Below are 13,168 nucleotides of genomic sequence, written 5' to 3'. Positions count from 1 at the left end.
TTTGCCTTCGATAATATGATGGTTAAGCAGCTAACCCAGGAGATCCCAACAACCTCACAATGAGGCTTTCACTCTAGGGTAATAATATCTGGTTGTACTCGTTAAAAATAGGTAACTTAAAATCGAGACATTTGATCGTCTCGCTCTCAATTCGATACGTCGTCGTCAAGCAAGTCTCGATACCCCTAAAAAGCACACTCATAAGCTCTGAGACGGAACGCCTCTCGCAGAGGTGGCCTGTCTTGCCTGTATAACTCGCGACGCATAATCTACACGTTTATACATCCCTGTACGATGGGCTACTTTGTACATCTGATGCCAATTATCTAATTCCTAAACGCCACGCTCCCACGAGGGTCCGATTGCTTCAACCTAGTCTCCAAACCATGGGTACGACACCCGCAAGCCACGTTTCGTCGACAACCGCTTCGCCATTGCATGAGCTACCTTGTTCGAATTACTCCAAGCCCCCAATCATTAAGCTGTTATGAATATGGTCCATCATGTAGGCGCAAGTAGCTCAACTCTCCAACCCAGCATATGTACTTAATTGATTCAGTAAGAATGCCCACTTAGGACTCTTGAGACTTTGCAATGCCCCAAAGAGACTGTCTCTCGTGGGGAGAGCGTTTGCTGGAATGCTGGCCGGGTTGTTTGGATCTCTCGCCTTCTCGCTTAGTTTCCTAAGGGTGGAGACACCGCAGGTGATGATATAAAGAATATCCACGTCTTCGCGTGGTTGAGACCTAGGATTGCCGCTTATACGGGGAGTTGGTTCTGCTTGTGTGCAGAGAGTACGAATAAGACGGAAAAGATTCTGCGCGAAGCCTTCTCCGGATGATAGCCAAGCGCGCGTTACTCCAGACTCGTATCCCGGCGCCAGCTGAGCAACGATGTCGGCGGCGAGTAAACCTTGCATTAGCAACGCTTTACGCGCCTCGACAAATGATGGTAAATTTGCTGGGCGGCTCTCTTTGTTTTGATCCGGAATGGGAGAGACAGCGAGACCGAAAGTCCGCGTGAGAAGCTCGTAAGGAGGCGAGGCGGCCGCGTCGGCTGCGAAGATAATCTTATAGTGCGTTCTGTTCGGCTCGTCGCGCGCTAGTAGTTTAGCTAACGAGTCGACAGCGTGTGGGAGATACGGGTGAACTGAGGGCTCGAATGGCGAGAAAACCACCCGCTCTGTCGTTAGGGACGGCCCAGGCGACGGGGCGAAAGCAAGAAGAAATTCTAGGAGACAAAGTGCTTGTTCGCGACCGGGTATCTCGACGGAGCTAGTAATATTGGATAGCAAAACTATAACATCCTTCATAAAGTCCAGCGTATTCCTTGGGGCTCGTAGCAGGTTATCATGTGTACCTAAAGATCGTATCACGCCACAAAGGAACTTGACTACGATCTCGTCGGCAAGGACTGCTTGGTTAACTTCCATAAATGAGAGGTTCCGTAGTATCGTGGTGATTGCTAACAGACGATCAGCAGCATGTTCAAGCTCGTACTCCGCGTCTCCGAATATGTGAGGTTTACGAAGGCTTATAGCTTCGAGGCGGCAGCTTCTCATGACATCTTCATATGAAGTAAGATCTATTTCGTCCGAAACCGGATCTGCCTTATCCGCGAGCAAGTCAACCTGCTCTTCTGCGCAATCTATAAGAGACTCCACCAAGTCATCGCAAGCTCTCAAGTCGATTGATAAGTTTGGTATGTACTCGGCTGCGCGCGATACAGATCCCAGAACATCAAGAGCTAGCCGTACTTCTCCATGTATGCCACACTGAAGGCTTTTTGTGAGAGCGTGGAGATCAATATGGCCGAGCTCCTGAGGTGGTGGAACATCTGGCCGCCACTTTTCTAAATCATTCCCTAGCTTTCGTATTGACTCGAGATCAAAGCCGCCATAGAAATCGGGGAGCATCTCTCGAGAACACGGTGAATATTCGTCAGGATCTGACGAGAATGGTCCTGGAAAGGGCAAGTTGGCGGTGGTACCGTTCGTATGTGCTCCATCCGTCTGCTGAGCTGGGAGTTGCACCGAAATACTTCCACCCTTACCGGTGGATGCGGGAGATTGTACGGAAAAATCGCTACTCGCCTGTCTGGCGTCAATACTTCTTGACATACTATTTCTTACATGTCCTTGGTTTGTATTAGGCGGCTGCTGACTTATTCGCGGCTGCTGAGGTGTTGAGAAACCGTTGGCGTTAGCTTGCTGCATAGCAGGTGTTATCTGCTTCATGGGTGTCTGTACGTGTGGCTGCTGCATCTGAGGGACCTGTCCGGGCTGCATGGGCTGCCCGTGCGGTAACTGGCCCATTCTCTGTGGTACGCCTTGAACTGGTACACCAGGCATACCCGCTGGTCCGCCCGCCTGCTGCTTCATGTGCTGAGTTCGCTGTTGCATCGTCCAAACCTCCTCGAACTTTAACAGATTTTGCTCGTATACGCCTCGTACTTGAGCCGGGGCTGAGGGAATTTGCTGTGGATTAAAACCAACCGACGCGGCAACTTGCGTCCAGAGGTTTCGACCTGTTACATTCCTATAGCCACCATACTTGGAAACATTCTGGAAAAGTTGAAGAAGGTGTAAAGGTCGGCCTTCAATAATGGGATTTATTTCTAGGGGAAGTTGCCTCATGCTCATAAACGCCGTGAGGTTTTTTAAGAACGCTTCAGGATTGTTAGCTCGTGGCATCTGCGGGGCTTGCTGAGGGTGCATGACGCCGGGTGGCATCTGGCCATTCTGCATCGGCATTCCTTGCTTGGGCATCATGCCTCGACCTTGGGCCATGGCCTGAGCCTGTATCTGCGCTGCCATCGGCATACCGCCTTGCTGAAGCTGCTGTTGCAGGCGCATTTGATATAACATCTTTTGCTGGTCCATCGCGCCGCGCCCTTGCGCTGCCTGCATCTGCTGCATCTGCATTTGTTGGGTAAGCATCTGGCTCGGGTGGACCTGCGACATCTGCTGAGGCATTTGGCCCATCGACGGAGGCATCATATGTTGCGCCATGGGATTCTGGGCTGAGGGCGGCCTAGCAGGCGATGCGCCAGGCGTGTAACCGGGATTGAAACCTTGCGGGAAATTCTGCGGGTTCATGAACATGCCCGGTTGCGGTGTGCCGCCGTGGTCTGATGGGACCGGCGAAGCCTGAGGGCCAAACTGTTGGGAGGCCGGAGAGAAAGGATGCGGTGACGCGGTGTTGACGCGTTGCGGCACGCTTCCCGGACGCAGTTGATTGCCGGCCATCACAGGCGATGGAGACGCGTTCGTCGAGCCATTGGGTTGCAAGTGGGGATAATGCTGCGGTTGATTAGGATTCTGCGGCTGCATCGCATTTGGCTGGAAGCCTAGGAAGGGTGATTGCTGAGGCGTGTCGGCGCGCGACGTCGGGAGCATGCCCGGGTTTTGTCGGGGAGACGCGCCAATGCTATCCTCCCTAGGTCGAGGCCGTTTCGAGGGGATGACGGGGTTGGTTTGATATGCGGGATTCGAGAAGGAGGGCGAGGCGTTGCGCATCGGGCCATTCTGCATAGCAGCGGCCATCTGTTGAGGATTAAACTGGCCAGCAGCCATGTGATTGAACTGGGCATTATTTGCCATGAAGGCCGAGGGATCCATCATGCCTCCCGGCCCGGCACCCATTCCTCCGCCTGCTCCCATGTTATTCGGGTCGTTCATGTGTGGGAAGCCGTTGCCATTATGGTTTTGGACGGCAGCGGCCTCGTTAATCCAAGAGCTCATGACGGATGTAATCGCGAATGGGAACCCATCTGACTGCAATTCAAATAAAGTTAGCGATTACAATGTATTGTGACAAGTACATTGAGATAGAATAATGATAAATTAAAGCTGGTAGTGTCACGGGCGACGACTGTCGCGATGGAATAGGGAAAAAAAGTCGCGTCGCGGGTCGATTAAGGAATTTTGGGGGGTGAACGGCCACGGTGCGATCGGGGAAAATAAGTTGGTACGGTCGCAGGTTTTCGGTGGTTGGGGGGAGATAGGTTTGCTTGGGAAGGGCACTCTAGCAGAGCTAAGTCTAGTGCTGCGACTTGCTGCAGTTGCTGGTAGCGCCGCGAATTGGGGCGGGGATTGAGCATTCGCCAGCGAAGAGTTCCCTAAACGGAGCGCTATGCTAAGCTGTATCATAGGTATCATAGGTACCATATGTACCTTAATAGTGGTGATAGGTACTGATAGGTACTTTGGCATGTACATAAACAGGTGTATACAGTATGAATAGACTGTATATACCGTGCTACATATGCCTTACGAAAATAGAAGGGAAGTGATAGCGATAACAACAACCTAGGCAAAAAGTGTACGGAAACGGGGACGGGAACGGGAATGGGAATGGGAATGGGACATGAACGGTAAAGGTAGCAAAACCTCCTCCACCGGCGAAAGGGCGGCGCCCACTTTCGTAATTGGCAGATCCGAGCCTGAGTACGGAAGTTGGATCTATAATAGTGATAATACGGAATTGACAGACGGGGTCGTATGTACGGCCGTGCCAGTTCCGCCAGTCGCAAAACGACCTTGTCACCGTTATCGCTATTATGTGTGCCAGTGACAGTGACAGCGACCGATCGTTTCAATGCAGCACTGCGCATTAACACATCAACACCATCTGACACTTGGAGGGTGCTGACCGAGGATGTGACAGGATAAGGTTATCCTTTTTTTCAGTAGTGGTGTTCATTATATTTGGACACAGTACATACGGAACACCCGAATGCCACTCGAACGAGGACCAGTGGGTTTAGGACGGACAGGATAGATACCTCCTAGGTAGATAGACTGGTAGGCTAGAGGAGAGGAGACGACGATAACGAAAATAATATGAGAGACAGGAGGCAGATAACAAGGTTTTACCTACCTAAGCTAAAAACTAACGGTGGTGAGTGACGACACCTCAATCACACGCTTTCTCTTTTCTCGTCTCTCCGTGCGTGTTTGCTAGGCGCGAAAGGATGGGAAGGGCGGTAAGTAGGTAAGGAAGAGGCACTTGTCTTTTTGGCGAGTTGGCCCGGTCCTGTTTGGGCTGCGGGCTAAAAGTGCTGGCTGGACTCTCTGGCTGGGAGCTGGGAGCTGGGAGCTGAGTGATGGGATTGAAGGTCTGGGTAGGTCAAGAAATTTTCTGACTGCTGGCACCACCTTCCATCCGAGAGAAGCAGGGAACGGACAGTACTACTTAGCCCACCTACGCTAATCCTAGATAGGTTTAGAGTGGAAACGATGAGAAATCATGCGTCGATGCGCGATTAGAATTATTTAACCTAGGCTGTTGGGTGGTCAGGGAAGAGGGAGAGAAAAAAAATTAAAATAAAAAGGAGGCGGCTTAGTGGTGAAAGGAAACGCAGGAGCTGTGTGGCCTGCGAGAAAGAATGGTAGATGATTGGCTCAAGAGTTGCAGCTTAACGTTCCACTCCGTTATTCCGTGAGGTCACACCATTGGTGGGATAACAAAGGACCCAACAGATAAAACGAGATGTACCTACATGATGTACCTAGACCTGCTTGGATGATAAATCGGTAACCCGAATATTACCCGACAGGTTAAGGCCGAAACAATTGTCATTCTTCAGTTGCTTTGACGAAAGTGCTCTAGGAACACGACATATCTAACATAAAAAAAAGATAATAATGGTAATAGGCTTACCTACCAAAATCGTGAAACCGACAACTATTCGATCTAACAGAATGTCAATATAAGAGACAGAGAAAGAAAAAAAAAAAAAAAAAACTCTTGCTGTCCAGGACGAGAAATCGGCACCGTCTTTCCGCAGATGAATGAGGAGCGATTAATTACCAGGCACAGGATATAATCATAGGACTAGATCGTCTAGATCCAAAGTGCGCTGACTTCTATCCGGTAGAGGCCTCACTCTGGCCGCCAACTCCTAGTACCCAAGGGAAGCCGTTCGTATTCTTGTTGTCGAGCACACAGCAAGTTCTCAATACAGATCGTGTCCGTAGATATCCCACCTCAGCTTTCGAGTATTCGATCAGACTACTCTCCCGTGCCATAAGTTTGTTTCAACTTCATCATGCCCTCCGGATATCCCTTAGCATTAAGGTGGGAAACTGGAGTAGGAGTTCATTCTGTAATATTATATGGCCTCGTAGGAAGTAAGTGCCAGGCCCAATAGTCCCAGATTCGATGATTACCACGGGAGTGGTCGACAATTTCAGTTCCAACAGACGAGGAAACGAAGGCCAGCTTGGCAAGGTTACACTTTTGTTAGGCTTGACAACTGACCGATATGATATCCCAATCTCGAAGCTCGAATTTCCATGGTAGCTCAAAATCTTCGTGAGGTCGGTACCTGTATTAGTTGAGATTTATTAGTTCAGTATCCCGACAGTCCTAACCTAGCCAACTTAGAATATCTCCGGAATTGCCAAGCATTCCGTAGATGACCTTTATACTCAGTGCTTCCCATCATAAAGAAAGCAGATACTCGAACGTGGCTGTCAGCCTGAAATGCTGATGCTAAACAGGTGCATATATTGCATAGTATATGCATGCTGACACCCGACTCTGTGCAGATGCATGTATAAATGCAATAAATGTAATGTACCTCGGAGTATTCGCCTGTGATCCGCGTCTAGTGATTATACAGAGAACCAATAGGGATTTCCTAGTAATCCAATGCTATGGACTGCAAGGGTGAACAAGAAATGTGGCGTCTCCATGTGCCGGTCAAACGACGCAAGTACTTTTCCGGGAGGTAAATGTACGCGAGAGTATCGGCCTGTAATTTTGCCTGCCGATCAATAGTAGACTAAGGGCTTCTTTTTCAAGCCCTTCTTCATCCCTATTGCTCATTCTTAAGAGCCGACGTCCTCCAACAATTGGATGTTGCCAATAGACCTCGAAACGGAGATGCGTACGCCGTACGGTAGACGTAGGTAGTGTCATTTTGACTCAGGCCTGCTCGTGAGAGTGTTGACGAGTCGAAAACCAACATCAAGCAAATAATTTGGAAGATTGGTAGGAACTTAGACAAGGAAAAGACATTGCTAGTTTATATAAATCTCCATCAATGTTCCGTAAGGCCGAATTGAGGTGGTCGTCGCTGAAGGTCTGATGAAATGATGAACTGATCCCTGCAATTATGGGCAATTATGGCGGAGACTATCATCCCGGTCGAAATTCCATTGTTGGTTGTGGGCCGTTTTGCGCGACGTTGGGTGCCCATACGTACGCTGTACGCTCCAGTTCTTGATCAATTTTCCTCCGATGGGATCGAGTAGACGATAGAAGCAAGCTTCGTGAGGCCTAGCTCTTCCGTGATATAGAATAGAGCTCGATTTTACTGCATCGCTGACGCTGAGGATTTCTTCGAGGTTGAGAAACCCTCCCCTTCCGCAGTACGCACGTACAGTATACTCAACCCGCCCCGATACCGTTTTGGGTAGGGTAAATCCATGTAAGTGGGAAGCAAGCTTGTCGTTCAGGACAGAACAATGACAACTGCACGGCTTGGAGAAGCAACACGCAGGACAAAAAGAAGATTCGGGAGAGAAGGTATGTGTGAGTAGGAAAGAAGAGCGATGGGAGAATCCGGAGAAGACAAAAGATAAACGGTCACAAGGGAACGAGCAAGGGTGGCAGATGGGCCTTCTGAGTACGGTAGGGCGAGAGGGAAAACGGAGAGCCTGAGGGAAAACCGGTTACAATACCTGCTTCCTCCATGTACCGTACCGCGATCATTATTATTATATTACTTACATGCTTTTCCAACCGAGTCGTCAAACTCAGCTGAACAGTTGAACAGTGACACTTCCCAGTCTAGCCAGCTATTTTTCTTATATTGCTCTTTTTTGTTTGGCGCTTTCCATCGCTAGATGTCATGCTTTGAGCTTCTCTGCTAGTGTGCCCGAATTTCCAACGAGAATACTACTATGTAGATGTGCTTTGTGAAAGCTTAAGAAGCGGGCAAATCCGTCAAACTTCCCCCGCTGAATCGTCTTTAATCTTCCCCACCCAGCGCAAGCTTCGCTCGTAATGCTGCTCTATTAGCCAAAGGCCTATTAAATCTTAAACCAGATCTCAGCCACATTCTGCAAGTTATCCCACGGGCCACGGCGTATTAAAAGTTTGTTCCCGACCCCCTTAAGCGATGTTCGTCTTGTTACTTCTTCATGTCTCCAACGGCAGACTACCGAAATATCGAATCTACTATGTAGAGGATCTTACCCCCACAAAGAGCCTACGAATAACCTAACCTAGACAAAGGCAGGCCACCACCATAGCCTAGAAGTATGTATAGTGGTATGCTATCTCTCAATCAGTTATAAGAACTTGAATTCCAGAGTTTGACTTTGGTTTGACTCGACTTGACTTCATCTTGTAATCTAATTTCACGTTACTTCTCTGATACGCGAAAAAAAAAAAAAAAAAAAAAAAAAAAAGACGGTGGGTCACCTATCGGTCTATCAGCTTGATGTAGGTAGAAATAGAGGGGTCCGAGAGGTCAGGGGTTCATAAAGTTCTCACAGCACACTGGCCCTGATGAAGGAGATACATAGCGGACACAGTCATCAATGAATAACATGTAATCTACACAGGCGAAAACACATTGCTGCTTAATTATAGTCATAGACATAGGTAATACTCGATTTTCATTTTGACTTATTCTAGAGTTCTATACAGACTGCTAACCTAGAGCTATGAAGACCTTAGCAATGGGGCAAAGCGCTGCAATGCAAGGACGCTTGTATCTGGTACACATGACCCACGCTTTTTGTTACCTTGCACGTTTCTAGGCATCTTTTCTATCACGTATAGTGAGTTGATTTAGATCAGAATCATCGCCGTGATACCGTCTAAACCTAAGACGGTCCCTTTCGAAGATGCCTGCGGGATCTCCCGCGACTATGCGGTAACAGCGATCCAGGCTCTCGCGGATCTACGTCGCAACCAAGACTGCCCGCTCCGTTCCATTGAAGCTAATTCATCGTGCTCCTACAGGGCGAAGCCGAGTCACGGATTCTTGCATACGCAGAACATTCCAAGGGTTCCGTACAGTCCTGTGTCGCTAAGCCCGGGCTTATTGAAGCTCCGGGCAGGGAGAGGCGGATAATCCCTGGGCTTCCAACCATCGACTTGCGCGAATTCGCAGCGGCACTACTAGATCAAGTTGTCAATGGACTCGAGAAGGATACGCTGCTAAACGATTATATGGTCCGGATTGGGCAGCGAGCTTTGGGCGAGTGAAAAAAGCTCGAATACTATTTTAAACTCATTAACTTAGTAAACTAAGATGCAAGATGCCCACGACCTATCCGATCGGTTCAGAACCATTGTTCTGTATCTGTGCCAGCATATACTGATATATACCTGACTAGCTGATATGTCCTATAACACAGTCTGTGATTATGTGTAGATCTCATGTAATTATTGTCGCATATTATCTATATATACTTGGAGGAAATTGATGTAGTGACCTAGCCAATATTTTTCCTCGTTCACACGAACACAATCACACCAGATATAACCTTCTTTGAACATATCTTGCAATAACTTCTTAGACTATCAGATCTTAAATCTCACCATCGGAAACTACAGTCTTAGTGGCTAGGTAGGTAACTAACCAACTTACAAAATGTTGTCTACAAACATCTTTGTGTCGGTTATCTCATTGGTAGCCGCTATGTGTCATGGCCATACTCAAATCCCCGAAAGCCACGAAAGCCCACCAAGTGGCTATTCGTTATCTAACCTCACATGGGTTGGCAAAGCTTTCAAGCATGGCTCTGATATTTCTATCACCGGTTCTAGCATGCGGAATATTGAAGCGCAAATTCGTGAAATTAACCCCAAATTCTCGTGGGACGACCAAGAGAACGCCGACTCAACAGTTTCACTCCAGAATAGCAAAACACATTTGACGTGCGATCCAAATAACATCTGGTGGGCTCAAGTTTTTAGGATTGAGGAGGGGATCGACTACCTGAAGGGCATCAAGGGGAGATGCCACATGGGCCCTGGTCCGCGGGTGTGCACTCGCATAAGTTGCAGCTATAAGTCGGCAATTTGGTGGTGCAATGACAACGACCATGATATCTATATGGACTGCTCGCTCTGGAGCCAGTACGCTCAAGATATTGTGGATGCTTGCCAGACGCACGATGCGAGCGCCCGTGTGAGGGGCCAAAAGTTCAATAACGAGCAGAACTGGAATGTGATGGTAGGGTTTGACAATGACCATTGTTAAAGACTTCGAATCTCCCGATACGCCCACCATTAGTAGATCATAGCGTTGGCCGTATTTCGCGGCGTTACTTTATGTAAGTACCTAGATAACCAGGTAGTAAGTATTCGTACAATAACTTTATATCTTAGTATCTAATTATGAACTGTGCAAGTTGAATGTGCATGTGTTATGATGTTATGAGGTGGAACCAAACAACTTGGGAATAACTTCGTTGTTCCGAGGAACTCTAACCTAACTATGGCTAACTATACGTATTAAACATATCTTTTGTCTTAGATCTTTTATCTAGGATCTTGCTAGTATGTGATCGTAGTAATAGAACCAACTTAATGTCTACCTAGTATCTAGGCGCTTAAAACAATGCTTGTACGATGCGCGAGGAGAATAAGATGTGCTTTTTTCTATTATCAGAAGTCCACGATACGAAGGCTTTTGACAAGTTTTCCTTCTAGTACAATTACAAATTGCCTCCTAACAATACCAATTAGAGCCCCTAATTGTCTCCCAACCACTCAACCCAGTATTCTTTTCAGTTAATATGCATAGGAATAGCCCCCTCCCTGTTTCATTCCTCAATTATATCCAGGGCACCCTTATCCCCTGGTTCCAAGGCCGGTGACGTTTTATGCTGCACCCTGTCAATTTGGGGTTGAAGCTTTTGGTGCCTTGATTGTTCTTTCTCCTTTGACTCTGCAGCCATAAGCATTTCCATGATTTCACGTCCCTGTTCCCGGTCGGCGCCCCTACTAACGTGGAGACCCCACGCCTTCAAAAACGTAGCCTCGCCCCTGTAGTTTTGATGTAGCCATAGTACTTGTTCCGCTGTGAATCTCATCCTACTCTCTTGGCTTCCTGTATCTAAGCTCAACGGATTTACAGGTGTGGTGTCCTCGTTCCTATCCTCATCCATAGCCAGTTGGGGCTTCATAGTCGGTCGCTCTTTTTTCTCGGAGTTTTCTTCAGTTGGCGTCCTCTTTCTAATCATAGGAACTGAGGAAGATGATCTTTCGAATAGCGAGCGTTTTTGGTTACCATTTACACTCGCTGGCGGACTTTCTGTTGGTGGTCGCGTTGGTCGAGAACTCCTTTGCTTTGCCTTATCTGTTTCCCTTTGTTGTTTATTTTTGCATTCTGGTGGTCTAGCCGGTAGCGGTTTCCACTGGGCAGGATCTTGAATGTCAGCCGCAGATTGGGTACGGCGGATAGTGTGAGCTGATGTTTTGGCGAATTCGCCATTGCCGTTTCTTCGAAGGTCTTCCGCAGACGAGGATGCGGGTGGGGCTACGGGAGAGTAAGGGGGGAGGCTGGGGGAACGGAGAGTACCAGCTGATTTTGATGGCGGCAGGGGAAACATGAACTCTAGAGAACTACAAGAGGGCAAATTTTGCCTTGTGGTTCCCATTGGGCTAGAATGTTTCTCAGGTGGAAGCTTCAATGACTCTTGGTTTAATTGTGACCATTCTACCCGCCCACTGCGAGTTAGCGTGTTTACTACTTTCCTGAATGTTGATTAGAAAGAGGTACTGACTGATGTCATTTGTAGATAGTGGCATAAGGCTATCGTTTTTAAGTAGTTGTTCAACTGATGTATGTGTCTTCGCATTCGATATGTCGAGGTTCTTCAACTGAGACTGGGTTAAACGTATGTTTGGCATTTTGCAGCCAATAGAAAGATAGGACGAAAGATGCCGGGTATTACTCAAGATAGTAAAGGAGTATATTTATTGGCCCCTGAAAGAAGTGAACGGGTAGTTGGAAGGGCTCTTTTTCTTTGCTACGTAGACAATATGAAGAAGAACGCTGAGACAATTATTCAATATTCCGATTACCCTGTCATACGATGCTAGGGTAGTAACTTAACACGTATATGAAGACATATATGATTACGGACTGGCCAAAGGCAGATCAATATATATCAAACTACTCTAATAGTATCAACCATCTGACATGTAAGGCCTGTGCGGCATCTATATGTTGCTTCTCAAGTATTGCACAATCTCGGTGTGTTTAAAAGACGTCTGAAATATGATTTACAAGGACTAGGGTGTTACCGACTGGAAGGAAAGGACAAGGTGTGCCCTGTTTCCTTGGGGCCCCCTTTATCCCAAGAGATGTAATTTGAGGCAAATAAACAACTCTGTTTGGATCTTTAATATATTTTATGTTTTCAGTAGTATTTATGTGTTGTTTTCATGTAAGCCCCGATGCATCTTTTGGATCATTCATATACAATACATTTGGTTCTTCAACGAAGTATAGGATAGGGCACTACTATGGAGTAAGTAACTGGAAGAACCTCGTAGTCTACATCTACTTCGTAAGGGAGTTAAAAAAAGGCAGCACGGTTGGTGAACCCGATCTCCTTGAACCAGTACGTGTGACTACGTGGTTTACTATGGTTAGTTACTAAATACTCTCTCGCATAGTAGCAACTAGGTAGGTAGGTATCTAAGCGGTTCCTTTCATCAAACTAGCTAAAGCTCCTAGGCTTCATTCAAATATTCCAAATGAATCTTCTAAGAGGTGCCGCGGGTTTTTGAACTTAAAGCGTAGCGAGATTTTATTAATGATAATGAAAAGTGTTACGATTCACTCGTATTAGTTATAACTAGGGGGTAAATTTTTGAAACTACCTAGATATCATTTCATAAAGGCACACACACTTTACATCAAATAGGCATAGTAACTTCCGTCTACATAAATCCGTTACCCGAACAATTATGAAGTTCGATCGGATAATCTCCGTTGCTGCATAACAGTCTTTGGTCCGAAGTTAACGATCAAGCCTGGACTTACTCGGAGTTTAGGCTCGGAGGTTAGGTAGGTTGGAATCTGCCAATCGGATGCTGCCATTAGTGCCAAAATTTCCAAAACAGGTAAAACGCCGACGTAAGCTTAGGCGGCTCATGTCACCTCTTAGGGAAATAGGGAGTCGTCGGGC

The 13,168-nt window shown here is 47.3% G+C and overlaps 4 protein-coding genes across 4 annotated transcripts; 2 read left to right on the top strand and 2 right to left on the bottom strand.

Moving 5' to 3' along the window:
* Positions 1–41: 41 nt before the first annotated feature.
* F4813DRAFT_174801 (uncharacterized protein) lies at positions 42–3,949 on the bottom strand. Its single transcript, XM_049239230.1, has one exon. The coding sequence runs from the start codon at positions 3,740–3,742 to the stop codon at positions 521–523; it is 3,222 nt and encodes a 1,073-aa protein (XP_049103805.1). The 5' UTR covers positions 3,743–3,949; the 3' UTR covers positions 42–520.
* A 4,445-nt stretch (positions 3,950–8,394) lies between these two features.
* On the top strand, positions 8,395–9,340 carry F4813DRAFT_345915 (uncharacterized protein). The gene is made up of 4 exons (XM_049241808.1): positions 8,395–8,456; positions 8,579–8,618; positions 8,687–8,734; positions 8,982–9,340. The coding sequence occupies exons 3-4, from the start codon at positions 8,696–8,698 to the stop codon at positions 9,225–9,227; spliced, it is 285 nt and encodes a 94-aa protein (XP_049103804.1). The 5' UTR covers positions 8,395–8,456; positions 8,579–8,618; positions 8,687–8,695; the 3' UTR covers positions 9,228–9,340.
* Positions 9,341–9,615: 275 nt separating this feature from the next.
* On the top strand, positions 9,616–10,270 carry F4813DRAFT_398363 (uncharacterized protein; the record flags this gene model as incomplete). The annotated part of the gene is made up of 1 exon (XM_049248040.1): positions 9,616–10,270. The coding sequence occupies one exon, from the start codon at positions 9,616–9,618 to the stop codon at positions 10,225–10,227; it is 612 nt and encodes a 203-aa protein (XP_049103803.1). The 3' UTR covers positions 10,228–10,270.
* Positions 10,271–10,620: 350 nt separating this feature from the next.
* F4813DRAFT_345910 (uncharacterized protein) lies at positions 10,621–11,849 on the bottom strand. The gene is made up of 2 exons (XM_049241807.1): positions 11,756–11,849; positions 10,621–11,688 (listed from the first exon to the last, which is right to left on the bottom strand). The coding sequence occupies exons 1-2, from the start codon at positions 11,778–11,780 to the stop codon at positions 10,793–10,795; spliced, it is 921 nt and encodes a 306-aa protein (XP_049103802.1). The 5' UTR covers positions 11,781–11,849; the 3' UTR covers positions 10,621–10,792.
* Positions 11,850–13,168: the final 1,319 nt, after the last annotated feature.

This window comes from Daldinia decipiens (assembly GCF_022478715.1).
Source record: "Daldinia decipiens strain CBS 113046 unplaced genomic scaffold F4813scaffold_3, whole genome shotgun sequence".
NCBI lineage: Eukaryota > Fungi > Ascomycota > Sordariomycetes > Xylariales > Hypoxylaceae > Daldinia > Daldinia decipiens.
Note: the sequence above shows the minus strand (reverse complement) of the source record. Positions and strands in the feature narration are given on the sequence as shown.

Bases quoted from the DNA above. Each gene is read 5' to 3' on its own strand.
- F4813DRAFT_345910 (XM_049241807.1), bottom strand. From the start codon at position 11,780: ATGCCACTATCTACAAATGACATCA. The intron at 11,689-11,755 runs GTCAGTACCTCT...GTGGGCGGGTAG, and splicing joins ACTATCTACAAATGACATCA to AATGGTCACAATTAAACCAA.
- F4813DRAFT_174801 (XM_049239230.1), bottom strand. From the start codon at position 3,742: ATGAGCTCTTGGATTAACGAGGCCGCTGCCGTCCAAAACCATAATGGC.
- F4813DRAFT_345915 (XM_049241808.1), top strand. From the start codon at position 8,696: ATGGGGCAAAGCGCTGCAATGCAAGGACGCTTGTATCTG. The intron at 8,735-8,981 runs GTACACATGACC...GTGCTCCTACAG, and splicing joins TGCAAGGACGCTTGTATCTG to GGCGAAGCCGAGTCACGGAT.